Source organism: Pezoporus occidentalis, unplaced genomic scaffold, assembly GCF_034315485.1.
Source record: "Pezoporus occidentalis ecotype Australia unplaced genomic scaffold, CSIRO_AGI_Poc_V1 ctg35, whole genome shotgun sequence".
NCBI classification, from domain to species: domain Eukaryota; kingdom Metazoa; phylum Chordata; class Aves; order Psittaciformes; family Psittacidae; genus Pezoporus; species Pezoporus occidentalis.
In genome coordinates, this window is record NW_026915483.1 from 2,290,443 (window position 1) to 2,308,540 (window position 18,098).

General features: G+C 45.4%; 1 protein-coding gene across 5 annotated transcripts in view; it reads right to left on the reverse strand.

Moving 5' to 3' along the window:
• Positions 1-18,098, reverse strand: part of ADAMTS9 (ADAM metallopeptidase with thrombospondin type 1 motif 9) — an 82,827-nt gene that overhangs the window by 32,007 nt on the left and 32,722 nt on the right. For 4 of the 5 annotated variants that reach the window (XR_009966923.1, XM_062630226.1, XM_062630225.1 and 1 more), the window contains 12 exons: positions 15,510-15,676; positions 15,275-15,404; positions 14,581-14,707; positions 12,626-12,836; positions 11,542-11,706; positions 10,363-10,527; positions 9,388-9,507; positions 7,317-7,421; positions 7,004-7,171; positions 6,515-6,799; positions 5,718-5,879; positions 4,984-5,160 (listed from right to left, as the gene is read on the reverse strand). Coding sequence is in view for 4 of the 5 variants with exons in the window: in XM_062630226.1 (XP_062486210.1) it covers positions 4,984-5,160; positions 5,718-5,879; positions 6,515-6,799; positions 7,004-7,171; positions 7,317-7,421; positions 9,388-9,507; positions 10,363-10,527; positions 11,542-11,706; positions 12,626-12,836; positions 14,581-14,707; positions 15,275-15,404; positions 15,510-15,676 (1,982 nt within the window). In the remaining variant the exon portion in view is untranslated. The remainder of the gene's footprint in view (positions 1-4,983; positions 5,161-5,717; positions 5,880-6,514; positions 6,800-7,003; positions 7,172-7,316; positions 7,422-9,387; positions 9,508-10,362; positions 10,528-11,541; positions 11,707-12,625; positions 12,837-14,580; positions 14,708-15,274; positions 15,405-15,509; positions 15,677-18,098) is intronic. The other variant, XM_062630228.1, reaches the window with a different exon arrangement.

Below are 18,098 nucleotides of genomic sequence, written 5' to 3' on the forward strand. Positions count from 1 at the left end.
GTTTACCCTCTGGGACAAGCCCTGAGAAGGGCCAAGGCAGTGAACAGGTAGATTCCCATCTATGACCCAGGGATGTGAATGTTTGGAATGGCTGTGGAACTGGGCACCGGTGGTGGGATTCTCTGGATGGGTGTCACACAGCAGGGACCATAGGAAAGGGCTGAAATGGGTCTGGTTTGCTTTTTGTAAACAAAAGCAAAGAGGGATGCATTGTCAAAGGCCTTTTTCTGACTGGGAACCAAAGCAGACAACTTGTTGCCTTTCATCAGCACACCAAACAGGCGGTCCCTGGAGTCAGTATGTCTGAGTGATCCTGGAGAGGAGGCAGCCGGGAACTCAAGAGGGACAACAGCCTTGGTGAGCCAGCCTGAGCATACAGTAAACAGCTCTGAGATGGAGACAGCTTCAGACAGATGGCTGGGTATAGCCATAGGCTACCAAGTTCTCATTTTGGTCTGGAAGAGCTTTATTAAAACTTCACTAAGGCATCTATTCCTACACGTTTTTTTAAAAGCATGTGAGCCACCCACTGCCTTCCTCTGCCTGCATTATGGGTGCTGGGATCATTTATGCAGCCTTTGCATTTATCCTTTCCCCCACAGGCTCTCGGGGTAGGACTGGTTTTGTTAGCTTTCTGATAATATCTGGCACTATAGAGAAATACAGACTTGCTGTTGAAGTCTCAGAGCCATCATCATGTGAATGAAGGACAGGAAAAGCAATGTGAATCACTGAGTGACTGAAGGGTTCATTTTCAAGGCTGGCTTTGTTATTGCAAAACATGTGTAAAGAATCATACAGCAGCTCAGTAATGCTGCTGTCACAGCAAATTTGTTTTCTGCAGAAGAGAGGAAGAGAACAGCAGAGTTATATACACTTGCAACCAAATCTGCCTCCGGTTATCACTTTTGCCTTAGCAAGAGCCAACATCCTGCCTGCTACGAGTATTATCAGAACAACGACATGGAGAATATTGCTGTTGAACACCCTATTTTCAGCCAGGGAATGGGGAAGGCATTTCATAAACAATGTGTTGGGGCTTTGACAGAACTAAATACAAATAACCTGAACTTTCCACTGACACCAATGTTAAGATTAACATTCCTGAGCATCAGCTCCCTGACACAGATGGAGTCCAGGCAGTTTCCCCTGAGGTCAAAGCCCCATCACTGCTACCTACGTCCCTGCAGCAGCCAAAGAGCCCTGCGAAGATGTCAATACCACCAGCTTCCAGCAAACACAGCAAACCTGAATTCACATTGACAATAACAGAGTTTGGAGCTTAGCCAGATAAAATTCTAATTATCTTATGCCAAGCTTCTGATTCTTCATTGTGAGATCGAAAGGCCCTCAAAAACTAAGACAGCAGCATCTCTGTCTTATCAATAAAGAGCTGGGAAGCACATACTGCCATTTTGCAGGCACAAAGAGCTTCACAACCATTGCATTAGCAGCTAGAACTTTTGATACCCAAGAATGGTAAGTACTTGCCAAAGCAGATTACTTTTGAAATTGTAAGACTCTTCTGAGAGAAGAACCTCAAACAGACAAGCAAATAAACAATTTAAAACCCCACCAACCTATTTTCCACAAGTCAAAGCCAAATGATTACCACCCCAGTGCTTTGAAGCTCAAATGACTCACCCAACTGAACCAAGACAAGGTGCTGTGTGATGTAACTCTTCTACCTTATCTGTGCCCATTTTCTAACTTGGAAGGAATGAGAAGCCCACAGCATGTTAACTCTGCATTATTAATAAATGGTATCAGAATACAGTTGGACATTATGGGAACCTCAAAATCTCACATGGATTATTACAAGGAGCAAATCTGCTCCCAGAGAAATGGATTCAGCCCTGGGTTCTAAGTGAAGAGATGGGTAATGCCCTCTGGGAACATCTCCCTCGTTCTGGAGAACATGGCAGGATGTCCCTCAGTATCCAAGAGCATGCAGGGAGATCTGCTTTCATACCATAGGTCATTCAGAGGAGCTAAAAACACTCTCTGTATCCTGGTGACAGTTTCTGCATGTTTTCTAAAGCATTATTTTAATAAAAAGATCAGGTCTATCACATGCTGTACAAATCTAGAGTGTTTTAATACATGTTCTTAAATAAGCAAGGAAATGAAAATACCACCTCCTCTTAGTCGTCTTTGAACACACATTACAATGATAAGGCATCTCACTAGTCTCCTGTTATAAAATTATCATTTACATACAAAAAGCCATTTATTCACTTAATTATCTCTTTAAAAACTGGACTTAACCAGCTAGATAAAAATCACTTCTTTTCTGTATAAATTCCCAGTGGAATTTCACCTGAGGACTGCGGGTGTTGGACTCTTCAGACTCTCTCTGCTTTAATTTGTATGTATTTTATAGTACTAATTTCACTGAAACTTGAGTAAAGCTGAGACAATGTGATGCTTGCAAGAAATTCGTTATCCAAACTTTGTAATTTATATACTTTCAACTGTGTTTAATTATTGAGAATGACAGTTTCTGTTGGAGAACACAGCAAGTAAAAGAAAAGCAAGTCAAAAGATGGAACATCGCAGTAGCATTTCAGAAAATTTAGTTAAAGTTACCAAAACTAGGTATATGATCTTAATTTACCAAAAGACTCAAGAAATCATTATACAAATTCATTTATGATTACATTCTATTTGTCTTTAATTTTCACTGTTCAACATTAACATTAAACATCGTAAATGTATGCAATATTTATATAAAATTAAATAACAATATTGGAAAAATAAATACACTTTTACATAAATACATAAATCCATACTGCTGAAAAGTTTCAGCTAATACTATACTCTTGTTTCAAAAGTGACCAAAAATATGGTAGTGACACTCCATCCCAACAGATGAAGTATGTACAGCTGACAGAATGATGTTTGTAACCGATGACAGAGCTAAATCAAATCCGGGTGATACCACACTAAAGAAAGTAAAATTTGGATGTTACTACCTACAGTAGTAGCACGAGGTAGACATACATGTGGAGTGGTCTGCAGGAGGGACACGGAGCCCTGTTGGCCCCACAGGTACAATTCAGTTTTCAAACAGCTCTTGGGTCCCCTACATCAGAGCCAAAGGACACCTCAGTAATAAGACTGAATCAAGTCACTTTGTGGCAGTGATGGGGCTCAACTCTGCAGCCCCTTCCCTGCGGGAGCCCCATGGGTAGATGGGAGGAGATGCTGCAGGCAGGGAAGGATGTCTCTGCCCTCAGATTGCCTGACATGCCACCTCTCCCAGGAGAGGAAGGAAGGATAATTCACCAAGGCTAATACGAGTAAAGTCAAAGGGATTTTTCCTAGGTAGAAAAAGAACAACCAGAAACCAAACCACGAGGACTGCACCCTGCATTTCCAACAGAGAAGATTGGGCGCAGCCCTGGAGCCTGCTCCTGAACAGCTGTGAAGAGGCTGAACGCTGAGCAACACCAAAACGCAACGCAACTCTGTCCACACTTTTGGTTCTTGCAAATGGTCCAGCACAGGGAACAAAAGGTTGGCAGCAACTCCCAGCTGGTAATTCCACTGGGAAGACACCGCATGGGTCGCTAGTTCTGTTTAGCTCACCTAGCTCATTTTTAGCACCAACTATATCAGCATACAAGTGATACATTAGCACCTCAAATGAAGTATTTCAGATCACTGTCCCTTGTACTGGTTGAAGCACCGTTTAAATGCCAGTTCAGCAGTTTGATGGCTATTGCATAGCTCACTGAGGTATGGTAAGGATATTGAGGAGTGGTACTGAAGGCACCCACAGAAACCAGCGTGGTTACGTTTTAGTAAGATGACTTTTCAAACCATGACAATTAAAGAAGTCCAATACATTACAAACAGGCCTTTTTTTTTTTTTTGCATATAAAGTGCTTTTAAGTCAGATTAAGGTTTTTTTTAAATCCTCTTCAAATGCTTTTATAACAAAATATGCAATAAAGGTTGACATTTGTTTGAAGGCCACTCCAAAACTGGCAGGTCTGTTGTTTCCAGTGCACCAGGAGCATCCCGAGCAGTACTCACCCTTGTACAGGGCTCAGCCCCGATGCACACTGGGGCTCTGTGCTGAGCAGAAAGTGCTGCTCTGGGCAGGGAGCATTTCAAAGCTGCAGGGCCCACAACAGCATCCCAGCCCTGTCGTTCAGGGCTGCTCCTGCCCTCACGGAAGTGTCTCTGTAGCAGACTCCTCCAGCAGCAAAGGAGCACCAGAAGACACCTCTGCTCCAAACACTATTTTGTTATTAGAAAACTCCCAGGGCTTTTAAGCCTTTCGCCACCTTGCTGATCTAATGATTTCTACAGCAGAAGCTGGAGATCAGGCCAGACAACAGCTCTCCAGAACCAGAGATGCACAAGAATAGTTTACAAGTGCATTTACACAGTACATCACACTCATGTATACACAGGAAAAGAAATAAAAGTAAAGGTGCGACTGCAAATGTCCTATACGGCTGTGTGTGTGGGCAGGTAGGGACATACACACACATCTATACACACTCGTACATGCTTGGGAGTCAATGCAATTTAGTCCAGATTTTCCCCTGTCATCTTGCTTTTGGTAGAGAAAACACAACTGGGTAAAGCAGGAGGTGCACAGTGCAGTATTACCATTAAATACCAGAAAAATTTAACTTCAATGGCAATGTACTGCTTAAATGCCAGATTTAAATCCATATGCAAAGAACTCCATCAGAACCAAGACTCATAATGCACAGCGCTTGAACAATGTAATAACATGGACAAAAGTGGCTACCTAGCAGAAAGTGCTTTTCAAATTAAAGGACTCGAGCTCCCCTAATGTAAGCCCTTCCTGAACAGTTGTTACTCTGAATATATTGTCAATAATCCTCTTTAAGTGCAGTTTTAAGACACGAAGCATTAGCACCTTCGTTTGAAGCAAATTAAATCTGTTGTTACAGGATATCCACAAAACGGTTCACAAAGAGAAAGAGTTTATGGTCGTACCGAGCTCCAAGGACCAGCGCTCCAGGCAGCATCTCTAGGACAGTCCTGCACATTGCACTGCTCTCTGTCTGGTGGCTTGTCAAGGATTTCACAGCTCAGGTCTGTAAACCTTTCTCCATTAGGGCGCTGGCACACCACTAGCCGTGTTCTTGTCCCTGCCCCACATGGCTTTGTGCACTGGAAGTCAGCAAATGACAAAGCAATCACTGCCTGGGTAGCAGAAACACTGCTGACCAGTCATGCTAAGGACTACCACCTCCTGAGACCCAACAGTTGTTTCTCTTCCCAACCAACCCACTCTGGCCAAACCCCCCCCACCACAAGCTGCATGTCGTCAGACAGGCACCAGCTACTTCAGCTTCTCTCTTCCCAAATCTGTTCATTCTGCTCCACAATGATACTGCCAGACCCAACATGATATTGGAGGTTAACATCCTAATAGTTCATCTCAAATTAATTTGCAGAAGGAAGCATGTTTTTATTACAAAAAAAAAGGCCTTCAGTTAAACTTCTCTTAAAAAGAAAATCTCATTTTTCATAGAATTCGCTTTTGCCTGGGAAGAAAGTTCCCCATGACAAATGGAAAGCAAAACACCACCAAGCAGTTGCTGGGGCTCACTCATTTATCAAAGCCTGCCTTTCAAGCTCCAACCTTTCTAATAAAGATCACCACAATATCCACCCTGTTCTCCCCATTTTTCAAACAACCTGCACAGGATGAATGCTGCACTCACCTCTCCCCAGTTGCCATAAGCCCACTGAGGACAGGGGCCAGACTCGCATGATCTCTGCTCCACAGGTTTGCTTTTCTCGTCGCAGTTATTTGCAGTGTATCCGTTTTCATCCTGGCACACCACGACCCGCCGCTGGAATCCCCCTGCACACGTGCTAGAGCACTGGAAGACACAATTGCCCATGGCTTTGTTGAGTCCAGGGATAATTTTGCATTCCCAGCTTCTTCCCAGTGCCTTGCACCGTGGGAATGCACCGCTAGAAGTCTAATACAGCTAACAGGCATTATTAACTTCAAAACCCTGCTATTACTAATAGCAGTGCAATGACTTAGGTGCTGACTAAGCAAAGAAAATAAACACAAGCGTGGTTTTAAGCAGGTGAGTAATCTCTACTGCCTTTAATGTAGTGTTTGACATCCCATTTGTGTTTAATTCCCTTCAGGGACTTCCATGATAAAGTGCTGCAACTGGCTGGGGTGAGAGGAACTGGCATTTAGGCTCTGCTGTGCTTCGGCAACAGCTCTGCACAGCTGTATATGTCCCAGGATACAGCCAAGAAGCAGAGGCTGGCCTTTGCCTCATGGAAAATGATGCCATTAGCTTTCTGACTAGTGAGTCTTGGAGATACAAAGTGTGAGAAGCAATGCTTATGCCCTACTGCAATGCTTGTGTGAGCAGAGAGCAGACACCAGAGAGAAAGGTCTCTCTCTTCACTATGTGCTGACTTAGGGAAAAGCATGGAATAGCCCAGGGAAAAAAAAACAAAACCTCAGCAATAAGGAAACAAGGTCACTTACAGCACCCCAGGGACCAATCCTCCACTGATTGCCTCCTGGTATATGTGCACGGTTTCTGTTCAGGCTGCCTCCAGGGTGCACTTTCAGGCGATGATCCGGATAGAGGAAAGGGTGGATAGGCCTGCCATAGTCATGGCTGTTTGGATGACAAGGAGACATGGAGCAGTCTTGCTCTGTGGCAGGGAGGTCGTCTGGATCACACTCACTTCTATCCACCAGCTGGTCACTGTAATCGATGCAGATCACTTGTCGCGTTGCCTTACCTTGACCACAAGTCACCGAGCACTGTGTTACAGTGGGAAAAGGAGACATGGTCACATTTCCAGCTTTGAAAATCAGACAGCTATTGCTAATAAACAACAGCAGAAAGCTTTAATCTCCCCACTTACAGAAGGGCAAGTGTGACATTAATGAAACACTAATGAAATTAATTAATTTCCAGCAACGAGGACTACAAAGCTCTAATGCAAGAGACAGCGCAATGCTTACAGAGCTCCACTCCAAGGCTTTCCACTGCCCACATGGTGTCACAGTACACATTTCTGTGGCTGATGGCTTCGGGAGGTGGAAACAGGCTGACTCGTCTGCCACAGAGCCCTGGTCATCCCGACAGCTGACGTATCTCATCTGGGTACCCTTCCCACAGGTTGCGGAGCACTAGGGAAGAGCGACAACAACTCCACTAGAAACTTTCCTCATATATGTTACAAGGGCTTTGGAATGAAAAGTTGGTCAAATGCTCTTAAGAATATCACATTGTCTACTGGAAAATAATGCTAAAGTATTAAAAACACATGCTTACCGGTGTCCAGGATCCAAATCTCCACTGCGTCCTGTGAATGCCTGATAGGGATCTCTTGGCTTCAGGACTATTTGGATGCGGAGGACATGCTGCTATTTCACAGTCCTGTATGCGAAATACATGAGGGAAAAGAGGGAAATGAAGAACTTGCAGATGTTGCAGTTAAACCACCTCCTTTTCAATGTACTTATGAACAACACATAATGTCTTGAAAATGTGACCTGCGTGCTTGTGTGTTGGCAGGCTTTCCCTCATGTCCTGTTGGTGAATCAGCAAAACTTGGTATCAATACCCCCAGGGGCTCATATGCAGGAACTTCAGTGGACTTTTGACTTATTAAGAACTCTACAAAAGGGATCCCCATAACTATGTGCCATCTCCATGCATTAAAACCAGATGTTTTTGAAGCAAAAGATGAAAGTTCATTAAGAGACTTTCTGGTTCTGGTATGAACACACATCTGCAAATCAGCAACTTTATCTCCCTTCAAAGCTCCTTTCCTTCAGCACAAGACCTGCAGCACACTTAATAAAGGTTAAGCTACTGAGCTGATTGTGACCCTTTGATTCCCTGCAGCCCACCAGACCACCTATATCCATACACACATTCATCACACACTAAGCATGCAAGGTTTTGGGGATGGTTGTTTCCTTCTGCTCAGCCTTGGTACAGTGCCTGACAGGAGGGCTCTGGGCCTCCTGGGAGGTCTGGTGACAGAAATGGTGAATAGCCATGACTTCACTCCATGAGCCTATGAGTAAGTCATTGCCAAAAGGGAAATTAATACTGATTGTCACCACGAGAGAGAAAGCAGCTCTGGACAAATGGCACCAATGATATCCGCACTGCTGTGACTTTACTTACACTGGAGATGTGCATGCCAAATGATGGCTGATGACAAGTGGGTTTGTTACCCCTTGACTATAGTATCTCCAGACATAGCGAAACGAGCCCTTTACTAAATGTTGTGGCCCTAGTCAAACTTACCATGAGGGTGCTGAGGAGCTGGCACAGGTTGCCCAGAGAAGCTGTGGCTGCCCCATCCCTGCCAGTGTTCAAGGCCAGGTTGGACTGGGCTTGGAGCAACCTCCTCTAGTGGAAGGTGTCCCTGCCTGTGGCAGGGGGTTGGAACTGGATGATCTTAAAGTCCTTTCCAACCCAAACTATTCTATGACTCTATGATTCTATATGTCACACAGGACTAAAGCTGGGCAGGGCATCAGCACTACAACTCTCCTAGATTACAGACAGATGGTAATTTTCTGTTTTATTCAACTCCTTCAGACACCCTGGACACATTCTTTGCTTGAAATGGGAATTTACATGTTTGCTTCCAAGTACCAGTGAACACAGCATGGAAAAGTCTCTTCAGCAAATTTACAGTGGGTGCAACATCTCTCAATTCAACTGGCCCACAGGGTGTATCTGGAACTGTAGCTGGCACATTATATTGTCACATGCAGCAGACAAGAAATGATGGCCCCTGGCCATCATTTGGTACCACACAGCAGAAGTCCCGCAGCCAAGGGAGCCTAGGTTGCAGCCAGGCATCCCACACCCCATGCAAGCCAAAGGAGATGTCTGCTGTGTTAAGACCCCAACCTCTGAGGCTGGTAAGCCCTGTCTCATTTTATCCTTCTGGTCTCTGGTTTTCTTCCCATGTACATCTTCTGCTGCTTCTTTAGCTCATAAGCTCTTAGTGACCAGCTTCAGCTCTGAATCTGCACAGCCCCTCACACAACCCATCCTATGACTAGAGCTCCATGGATACAAGCCATAAGCAAAGTCCCACAAAGTCCTGATGCCCTCACAACAAGTCATCTTTTTGGAAATCTGGTGTTTCAGAGTGCAAGGTTAACCACGTTAGGAGAGGGTCTGGATAGAACCCCCTGAATATGGCTTCTCTGTCCCATTTCTACCATAACAGACTGCTGTGCTACACCTTTTCAGTGGCTGCATAGGAAACCAATATACTGCTCCGCATGGACTGGCATTCAGAGCCCTGAAACTGCAGCTGGAGTACCTCCATACACACACTGTCAGAAGATGGAGCCAGGATGGCAGGATTTACCTGGGTATCTGTTGGCCTGGTTGCAGCATTACACTCATTATCATCCACCACTGACATGTAGGTGCCCACAACACACTTCACTGCTCTCATCTGGTAGCCTTGGCCACAAGTTGTCGTGCACTGAGAGAGGACAAAAGAAGTGCTGGGTCTGAGTAGCTGCTTCCAATAGGCAGTATTAATCAGCCCAGCCTGTGTTTAGGCACGCAGCACAAGCAGCAAAAACAAAACGCAGCTTCCCTCCAGGTTTCTCTCCACTTCATGCATTTCAGCTTTAAATTAGGTCAAAGTTTTAACTCGCTGTGCCCACTAGAGCCTCACATGCTTCACTTGCTTCCTTGGGAATGAATGTGCGAGCATTTAAATGATTAACTTTGCTGCACACAGTAAATCACAGTCTGGTAGAACCTGCATCATATCCTCCTTTAAAACCAGTTGTTCAGCCCCATGGTAGCACAAGCAGCTAATGAATAATATTGCTGATGGGAAATCAGTCCTACTGGGACAACTGGTCTGGGTTTGTTGCTGTGTTTTTAAGTCAAGAGCTAATAGCTTTGTGGAAAAGGATATGCCAGAACACTCCGGGAGAAATGAGCGACTTGTATTCTAACAGGGAAAAAACCACTCAACAACCCAGAAACTGGAAAACATTAAAAGCAACAAAAGCTATTCAAAGGGAGCAGCTTTGCTGTGAAAATTAGGCCATGTATTTACATGCTTAAATATGGATTTAAGAGTGTAACCTTGGAAACCCTTTTTTTTAAACAATCACGGCCAATTTAGTATGACAAAGATTAAATTTAGCACACAGGGCAGGTACTGTTACTGCTGCCCATCTGCTGAACCCAAGCGAACAGAGGGCTGCTTTGCTGTGCAAGTCAATTAATGCAGTTAATGCCTTTGATTTTGGATGAAGGGATAGTACCCAGCCTCAGCCATCAGCACCCTGGTCCCATGGTCTGGGGAACCCCGTGGTACCTGGCCCCATGGCCCCACTTGCCACGAAGCACACTCTTGCTGCTGGCATGTATGCACTGACTCCGGCTTTGTTTCAGGATCACAAAATCTGTCATTTAATCGATCTTCTCCGAACTGGCACCAGGTCTGGCGGTGTTTGTGCCCCTTTCCACAGGTCACCAAGCACTGCAATGAGGAAAGCACAAGTTCAAGCAGTGCTGGGGATGAGCTAACAGCTCAGCATCAGCCCTAGCCCTGGAGACCAGCTGCAATCACTGCACTGAAAAACTTGTGAGTATCTTTTATCGAGACAGGATTGCTCTCAGGAGATGGTCCAGCACAGAGGTTGGAGCATGGAGAGCACAGCCAGGCTGGGACCCTTCAGCACAGGCAAAGCAAGACCACAAAGGCTCTTGACTTCCAGCTGCATTGAGACATGGAGCAAAGCCCCAGCACTGCCCTGTGGGGCACAACATGAGGCAAAGGCTTGCAAGAAGACTTGTTCGGGTTTCGAGTGTGGATGTCAAGGGCCTCAGCTCACGTGTGCTTGTGATGATGGCGGCTCGACCCAGAAGAGATATTTTGCAGAGAACAATCCCTGTTCCCACTCAATTGCTGTCATTATTTTCTTAAAGAATGTGATTCACAGAACCAAGAACCATTTGGCCTGAAGGTGACAAGCAGCCTTTGAAGACTGCTCACCAGCATCCCAGCTCCTGCTGCAGAGAAAAGCCTATCAAGATGTGGCTTTGCTGCATTGCAAAGGACACCAGCAGCAGTGGAAGAAGTAACGCTAATAAACAGCAGGCAGAAGGCTGAGCAAAACATTAGTAGGGCAAAATCCTGCCCTCCAGCGACAGCCAGAGCTGCGAGGGCTCATGAGGACAATCTCAAGGGAAAATGAGCATTTTTCTTCCCAGATATGTGGAGAAACCATGGAAAAACTGGGTAGAAATTACTGCAGGACTGGAGAGGAATTAACCCCTGTGGCTTGGCAGGGAGGGAAACAGCCACTTGATCAGTGACCTTGCTGCCTGTCTCAAGCCTCCCTGTGTTCAGGCTTGGGGAGACCTTCTGCAGGAGGCACAGTGCCACCATGCCCTGGGGCACAACAAAATACCATGGATGAGCAGGGACAGAGATGTCTCTTTGCATGCATCATCCCCTCAGTGTGAGCCCACCCTGGTGACCAGCACCTACTTCGGACCAGTCGCCAGTCTTCCACTGGGGGCACAAGAAGTCACTGCATCGCTGCACTGTCAGCTTCTCCTGCTGACTGCATTTGCTGTCATCCAGGACATCATTGTAGGTGTTCACACACATGGCTCGCCGCCGCCGCGTGCCCCCACCACAGCTCTTGGAGCACTGGGAAGGAGAGACACTGAGTAAATACTTTCTGCCACGCTATTATGGGCTGAGAGCATGTTTATGGCCTTCACCCCCTTTGCAGTCAAGACTGTGAAGAGACCGCAGAAAAGCTCTGGAAGAACAATTTGTACTTTAAGTAACAGGCTGTTACTCTATATATTCCTTTAAAAAGTCAATCTTGATGAGCTTAATAAAAGCACATGGCAACGAGTTTCACAAACTCATTCTGGGTTATAACCCCATTATTACTTTTACAAGCGTTGCCTTTCAGTTCTCCCAAATGGTTGCTGCTCATCCTCATTTTAGGAGAGATTAATTCCCTCTAACCAGCCAAAACCACCTCATCACTGTGCCCTCCCTGAAAAGTCCCAGGCTCATTATTCTCTTGGTGCCAGGCTCGCACTCAGTTTATGGAAAAGCTGAAAGCCATAAAGGATAGAAATTTCAGAAGTTCTCTACTGATGATAATATGTCCTGCCCATTCCTGGCTGTGGTGCTGGCTTTCATGGGAGAAGTGTCCAAGGCCAGGCTGGACAGGACTTGGAGCAACCTGGTCTAGTGAAAGGTGCCCCTGCCTGTAGCAGGGGGCTGGAACTGGATGAGCTTCAAGGTGCCTTCCAACCCAAATCAGTCTGGGATTCTAAGACAGCCAGCAGAGCTTTAACATAATGAAAGCAGACCTTGGGATGCTTAAAGGCATAAATTAGTTGAGGGAAATAAGGAGTAATAAGGGAAATAAGTTGAGGAAAATAAGGAGTACCAGACCGATTTCAACTACAGCATCCTCCAGGAAAAGCAATGAAAGCAGAATCACTGCAGCCAACTCTTATACAAATGCTGCTTGCAAACTTAACAGCCTGACACATCCCTGCACAAGAAAGAGACCGTGTTCACCATACCACTGAGCATCTCTTACCTCAGTCCAGGCTGAATACCGCCACCCTCCCACATTACAGTCTCCAGTACACTTCTCCCTTGTGCTGGGCTTGGGCTGGCTGCTGCAGAACCGGTCGTCAACCTTCTCTATCTTCCCCTCCAGCCTGATGTACTTGGAGCAGTAGATCTCCAGGGTGCGGTACCCCAGCCCACACTGGGCCGTGCACTCGCTCTTCCTCGCGATGTGCCACCTGAGCCGAGGAGAGCAAACATCAGTGGTGGGGCTCTGGGACCCTGCACGTAATGTGCTAAAGGGTGTTTGATACAAGTAAGGTTAGGCTCAGGTTGCCCAAAGAAGTGGTGAATGCTCCACCCCTGGCAGTGTTCAAGTCCAGGTTGGACAGAGTCTTGGGTGACATGGTCTTGTGTGAGGTGTCACTGCCCATAGTAGGTGGCTTGGAACTGGATGATCTTAAGGTCCTTTCCAACCCAAACCATTCTGCAATTCTATGAATAATGAATATACACCCTTGAACTGGAAGTTTTGGCTCTTTGTAATACTTCCCAATGCTTTCTGGCTTCCAAAACTCTAAGACAATCAATGCTGACATTGCTCCTTGCAGAAGGAGCTGTCACCAGGTCCCTCTCACAGGCAGCAAACCAAACATGCGGGACCATGCAAGGTGGCCAAGAAAGGAGCAGTGCTTTGAAGGCTTTCCACCCCATGTGCCTTGAAGGGGTGCCACCTTGGCCTCTAAAAACTAAGAGCTGAATAATACAGAATCATAAAATCTGCACAGGCTCTAAAGGCACTTCCCATGGCAGGATACCTGTAGAATAGTTTCAGCTACTCAAAGTGTGAGTGAATGACTTGCTCCAAGACACACCAGCCCCAGAGGGGTCAGTGGGGATTAGAGATTTTCCCTGTGGACACACAGATTCCTACCCTGCTACCTCCTTCCAATGATGGACAGCAGGGAATAGTGCTGGTGGCCTCACCCCTGCTTCATATCATCTCTGACAAGAGATGCTGGACATGGGGCCTGATCCAGGGAGATGTCGGAGACCATGGAATCAACAGGAGTTGATGGCTCCTGGGAAAGGAGGTGCTGGGCACCCCTGGGCTGGTGAGATAGCCTGTGTGGAGCAAAGAGCCTTGCTCTTAAGCCAAGAGAGTAAACTTCAGCACAGCCAGGAAAAGAATAAGATCAAGGGGATTTGGAGTCAAGAGCTCCTGAATAGTGGGACCCCTCACATCCCTGCCTGCTTTCAAACTCCTGCATTTACCCTTCTCAAGTTTCCAACCTGTTGCAATGGCAACAGCTGTTACCTCGACAACCCGACCTACAGCCCCTGTAGAGCCCCTATACAGAGCCCAGGCTTGAACACAGACAGAGAAACCCCTTGGGAAACACGGCCATCTGAATTCCTTCACCAGCAGTCGTTTAATGTCACCATATTTAAGTTCCAGAAAGGAAAACAGATTGCTTTCTAAAGGAAAATGGGTTGGGATGATTTAGACCATTCTCTATCAATTCCAGCTCTCCAGGAGTTGTCTGGGGACAGCCCCAAACCTGCACCACACTTAATCTTTGCTTTCAGCAAATGGTGATAAATCCAAGTCTTAGTTACTCTTTTGCTTTGAACATGTGTTTTTCCCTCTTTGCAGACTGTTTGGAGGATGGTGCTGAGTATTTCTGATTCAGGCAGATGCAAATTTCAAGGCACAGGGAGATTTTTCAATACTAGGTGATTTTTCTTTCTTCTTTTTTATAGATAGCACTGATTAATCCAACAAGAGAAATGTGAAAATGTAGAAAAGTGCCTCTCAAAACACAGCTGGTGGATGTCAATCCCTACTAATCCTTTTCTTTTTCTTCTAGATCTAATACAGACTGGTAAGAAAAGGAATTCTGGTGAGAGGAAAAAGGGAAGAGGAGTAAACAACAGTAAATGTATGACGTATATGTATAGACACAGACGAGTGGAGTGCACCTTAATTCACATTCTGTGCTACAAGGCTCCGTGATGGGGTCAGGCTGGGGAATTCGATCGCATCGCTGGTCCGACACCGTGAGCTGATCTGACTCTCTTGTACACACGGGTTTCCTCTTTCGCTCTCCTACACAGAAAAAAGGGCACATTGTTTGAGTCTTACAGGAAAGCAATCAAATCAGTTATTTCTCTTAGTCCTTCTATAGCAGCACTTAAGAGATATTTAATTATGCATTTAAATCTCTTTCAGAAACAGGGAGGGGGTTAAGATTATAAGAAGAGCAGAAGGGGGTTAACACAGATAAGATGATGCAAGGGCAAGGATGGGCGCTGTGTGTTTAGCAGAGTCAGCACTGGCAGGGGGCAACAACTGGATGTCAGACCCCAGACCAGACCCTGATGCCCTTTGCTGCCTTAGGAAATGCCACATAACTTCTCCTGTGTTTGATCTTACTCAAGTGCAAACAAGGTTGCCAGGCTCACCTAGCTCAGAGGGGCTGTAAACATGCCCTGCTCTGAAACCAAGAAGCAGCAAAGCAGTGCTACAAGGCCTTGTACAATATTATCTACTACTACAGGGAAACAATTGCACCCATAATGTGAGAATCTCAAAGAAATCAAACAGAGAGGGATTTGACAGCACTGCTCAGATACCAGACAAATCCAGGACAAAACAGCCTTCCCAAGCACCCACCTTGGCAGAGTTTACTGCAGGGCTGCCATGGGCCGTATGCATTCCAGTAAAACTGCTGAGGTTTGTCCTCAATGGGGATATTAAACGTGTAACGAACGTCAGGATTGTACAAATTGCCCACTGATAAAACCTGAGAGGAAAAAAGATGAAGCAGATAAATGAAGAGACTTTGCTGCCCGCTCTTTTCAGTCCATTAATGCTGGGCAGACTTCTCCACACACAACATATACTTCACCTGAAGCGTTATTTCTTGCTCAATCCGATCTGTAGAATTAATCCTTTCAATAGTATTATCCGATCCGCTGTATTCAATCACAGCATTCCCAACTTTGATTTCCCTTTTAAACATACTGACGACAAAGTCTCCATTTAATATAAAGTCTCCTTGACTGTTAGATAAGGCTGCATAGGTGCAAAAAACAAGAACTAAAGAGGCAGAATTAACTCATACGTACGTAATAACATGGATCATGCGCTCTCAGTGCTCCTTTTCATTTGAGTGAGAGGAAAAGCCCACTGGCACTCTCAGACAGAAAGGATGTAAACAGAGCAGCAGAGCTCTTACAGACCTTGTGTCCTTCTTCCACTGAAAATACTCATTAAAACCGAGGCTGAAAGCTTGAAGTTATTTCTAACTAGTTGACCAATAACCCAGGGCAGAGAGATACCCAAAAGGCCTGTGGGGCTGGCTGCTGTACACAGCACACACTGTCTGTATCTACTCATATTCTGCAGAAATAATCCTGCCCAAAACGTCTTGTTAGCTGTGTGGATAGGGTGGCTTCCCTGTTGTTTCCAGGTGTGTTCTTAGGGTAAATGTATGTAACCCTAATTGCCCAAATGTCATTTTCTAGTAGGCAATTATAGGGAGTTTGGTCAGTATCTCCCCCTCTCCCTCCTCCCTCTGTACTTTTTATTATTCCAAATCTTAAGGTATGTGAAAGCAATGAAGGCTTAAAGCCTAAATGCTTTATAAAAGGAACAGTTTCCTGAAAACAGCAGTCTGCTGCACAGCTTCACACTAATGCGATTATGTAGCTAATTTCCTAAGTTAGTTTCCCCACCATTTCACCCATCACAGCTACATTACTACAAAGACTCTGTACTGAAAAATCCAAACTTAACACCAAAACACCAAAGGGAAGGGTTGTACACTGAATGAGGGGAGATAATGAAGCAAAACAGTGCTCTGTAGCAAACAGACATAGATGGAGGAAAGCTCATAAAGCAGGCACTACACTCAACCAAATTCCATGCTTTGGAGGCTCTAATGTCATTAGGCAGTAGTAAAACTCATTAAAGGAGTCCTTCCTGTTTACTGTATCTCCTACAACAGTAGGTACACGTCTTGGACTTGATGACAACATCAAATTCCTCCTAAATTGTTAAGCAACTACAAGGTTCTCAGTACTGTGGGCCCAAGATTTCACACTCAGTGAGCTTCAAAATAAGTGAACACATGCACACTTCTCATTTGCTTCTAGTCAGGCCTAATATGAAGAGATGGTTTCCCAGCAATATTAAAGCAACATTAAAGAAGATTTGACTTCATTGCTTCCCAAGAAGATTAAAGGCCCTCCAAGAAGAACTGAAAAGTTCTCTGGGGCTCCTTCTGGGGTGAACAAGTTGGAATCGGCACAACATGGGGAGGAATGCTTTTTCTAGACAACAGGAATAAAACACACCTCCCTCCCCCAGGATGGAAAACTATCACACCTCAATAAGGTTTTCTTGGTACTGATGTGCATTCATCCTGCACCATCTCTCATTGCTGTGAATGTTCAAAACGATGCAGTGAGGCTATGAGCATGCAAGTGACCTGCTCTAGTGGAAGGTGCCCCCGTCTGTGGCAGGGGGCTGGAACTAGATGAGCTTTAAGGTCCCTTCCAAACCAGTCTATGATTTTATGACCCCAGTCTGGGAATGAGGACACAAAGGACCCACTCAGCTTTCGGACTGAATGAAGGGTCCAGCCACATGGACAGTGTTTCAGACAGCCAAAGCTGTAAGCACTGTTTCTCTTTGATGCACAATAGTGTCCCCTAGTCGTTTCTCAAGTGAGTTCCTTTACCTTCAATGGGCTAGAAACCATCAACCTAGTCCCATTTTTAACATCCCCATTTACAGCGAGCACTTGGCATATGCCATATGTGTATGCTGCAGATTGGTTTAACACAGCACTCCAAGCATTTTCATCTGCCTCTACAGACATACCCAGAGGTAACAGTGACTACCAATGTCCAACAGCCAAAAGCCAAGCTATTTGTTGGGTTTAAATCAAGCCAATATCTTTGGTGCAGGGTGTTTCTTTACATTTATGGATTGCTGTCAGGCAGGGAAAAGAAGGGCTCAGTTTAAGTGAAATCAGAATTATTATTCTCAGATGAATAGCAAACAATTCCCTTTGAATTTGTTTGTACACATGTCTTTCAGGGTATGCCATATTTAGTCTCAAGCCAAGGCACAGTGAAAGCAGAGAGGAGTTAAGTTGTGGTGAGGAGGCTCCAGCAGAACTTGGAAGTCTGTTTGGTCCCAGCTTTGTGCCTCAGCTGCCACTCCCACCCAGGCTCAATAGTCCCTCCAGTTCCAGAGGTGCTATAATGGGGTATTTCTTCTAATGTGAACCTCCCAGACTTTCCATCAAGGATGGCACGCACAGAAAGAAGGAACAAGACAAGGCTGAGTGTTTTGTAAACATACAAGAAATTCTCAATAAGAAAACATTTCCTTTAAATGAATTCTTCACCCTGTCTTGCAGAGATCACCAGTAGATGTATCGCCACAACCAGATAATAAAGCAGATTTCTGGACTGAAACAGGGACT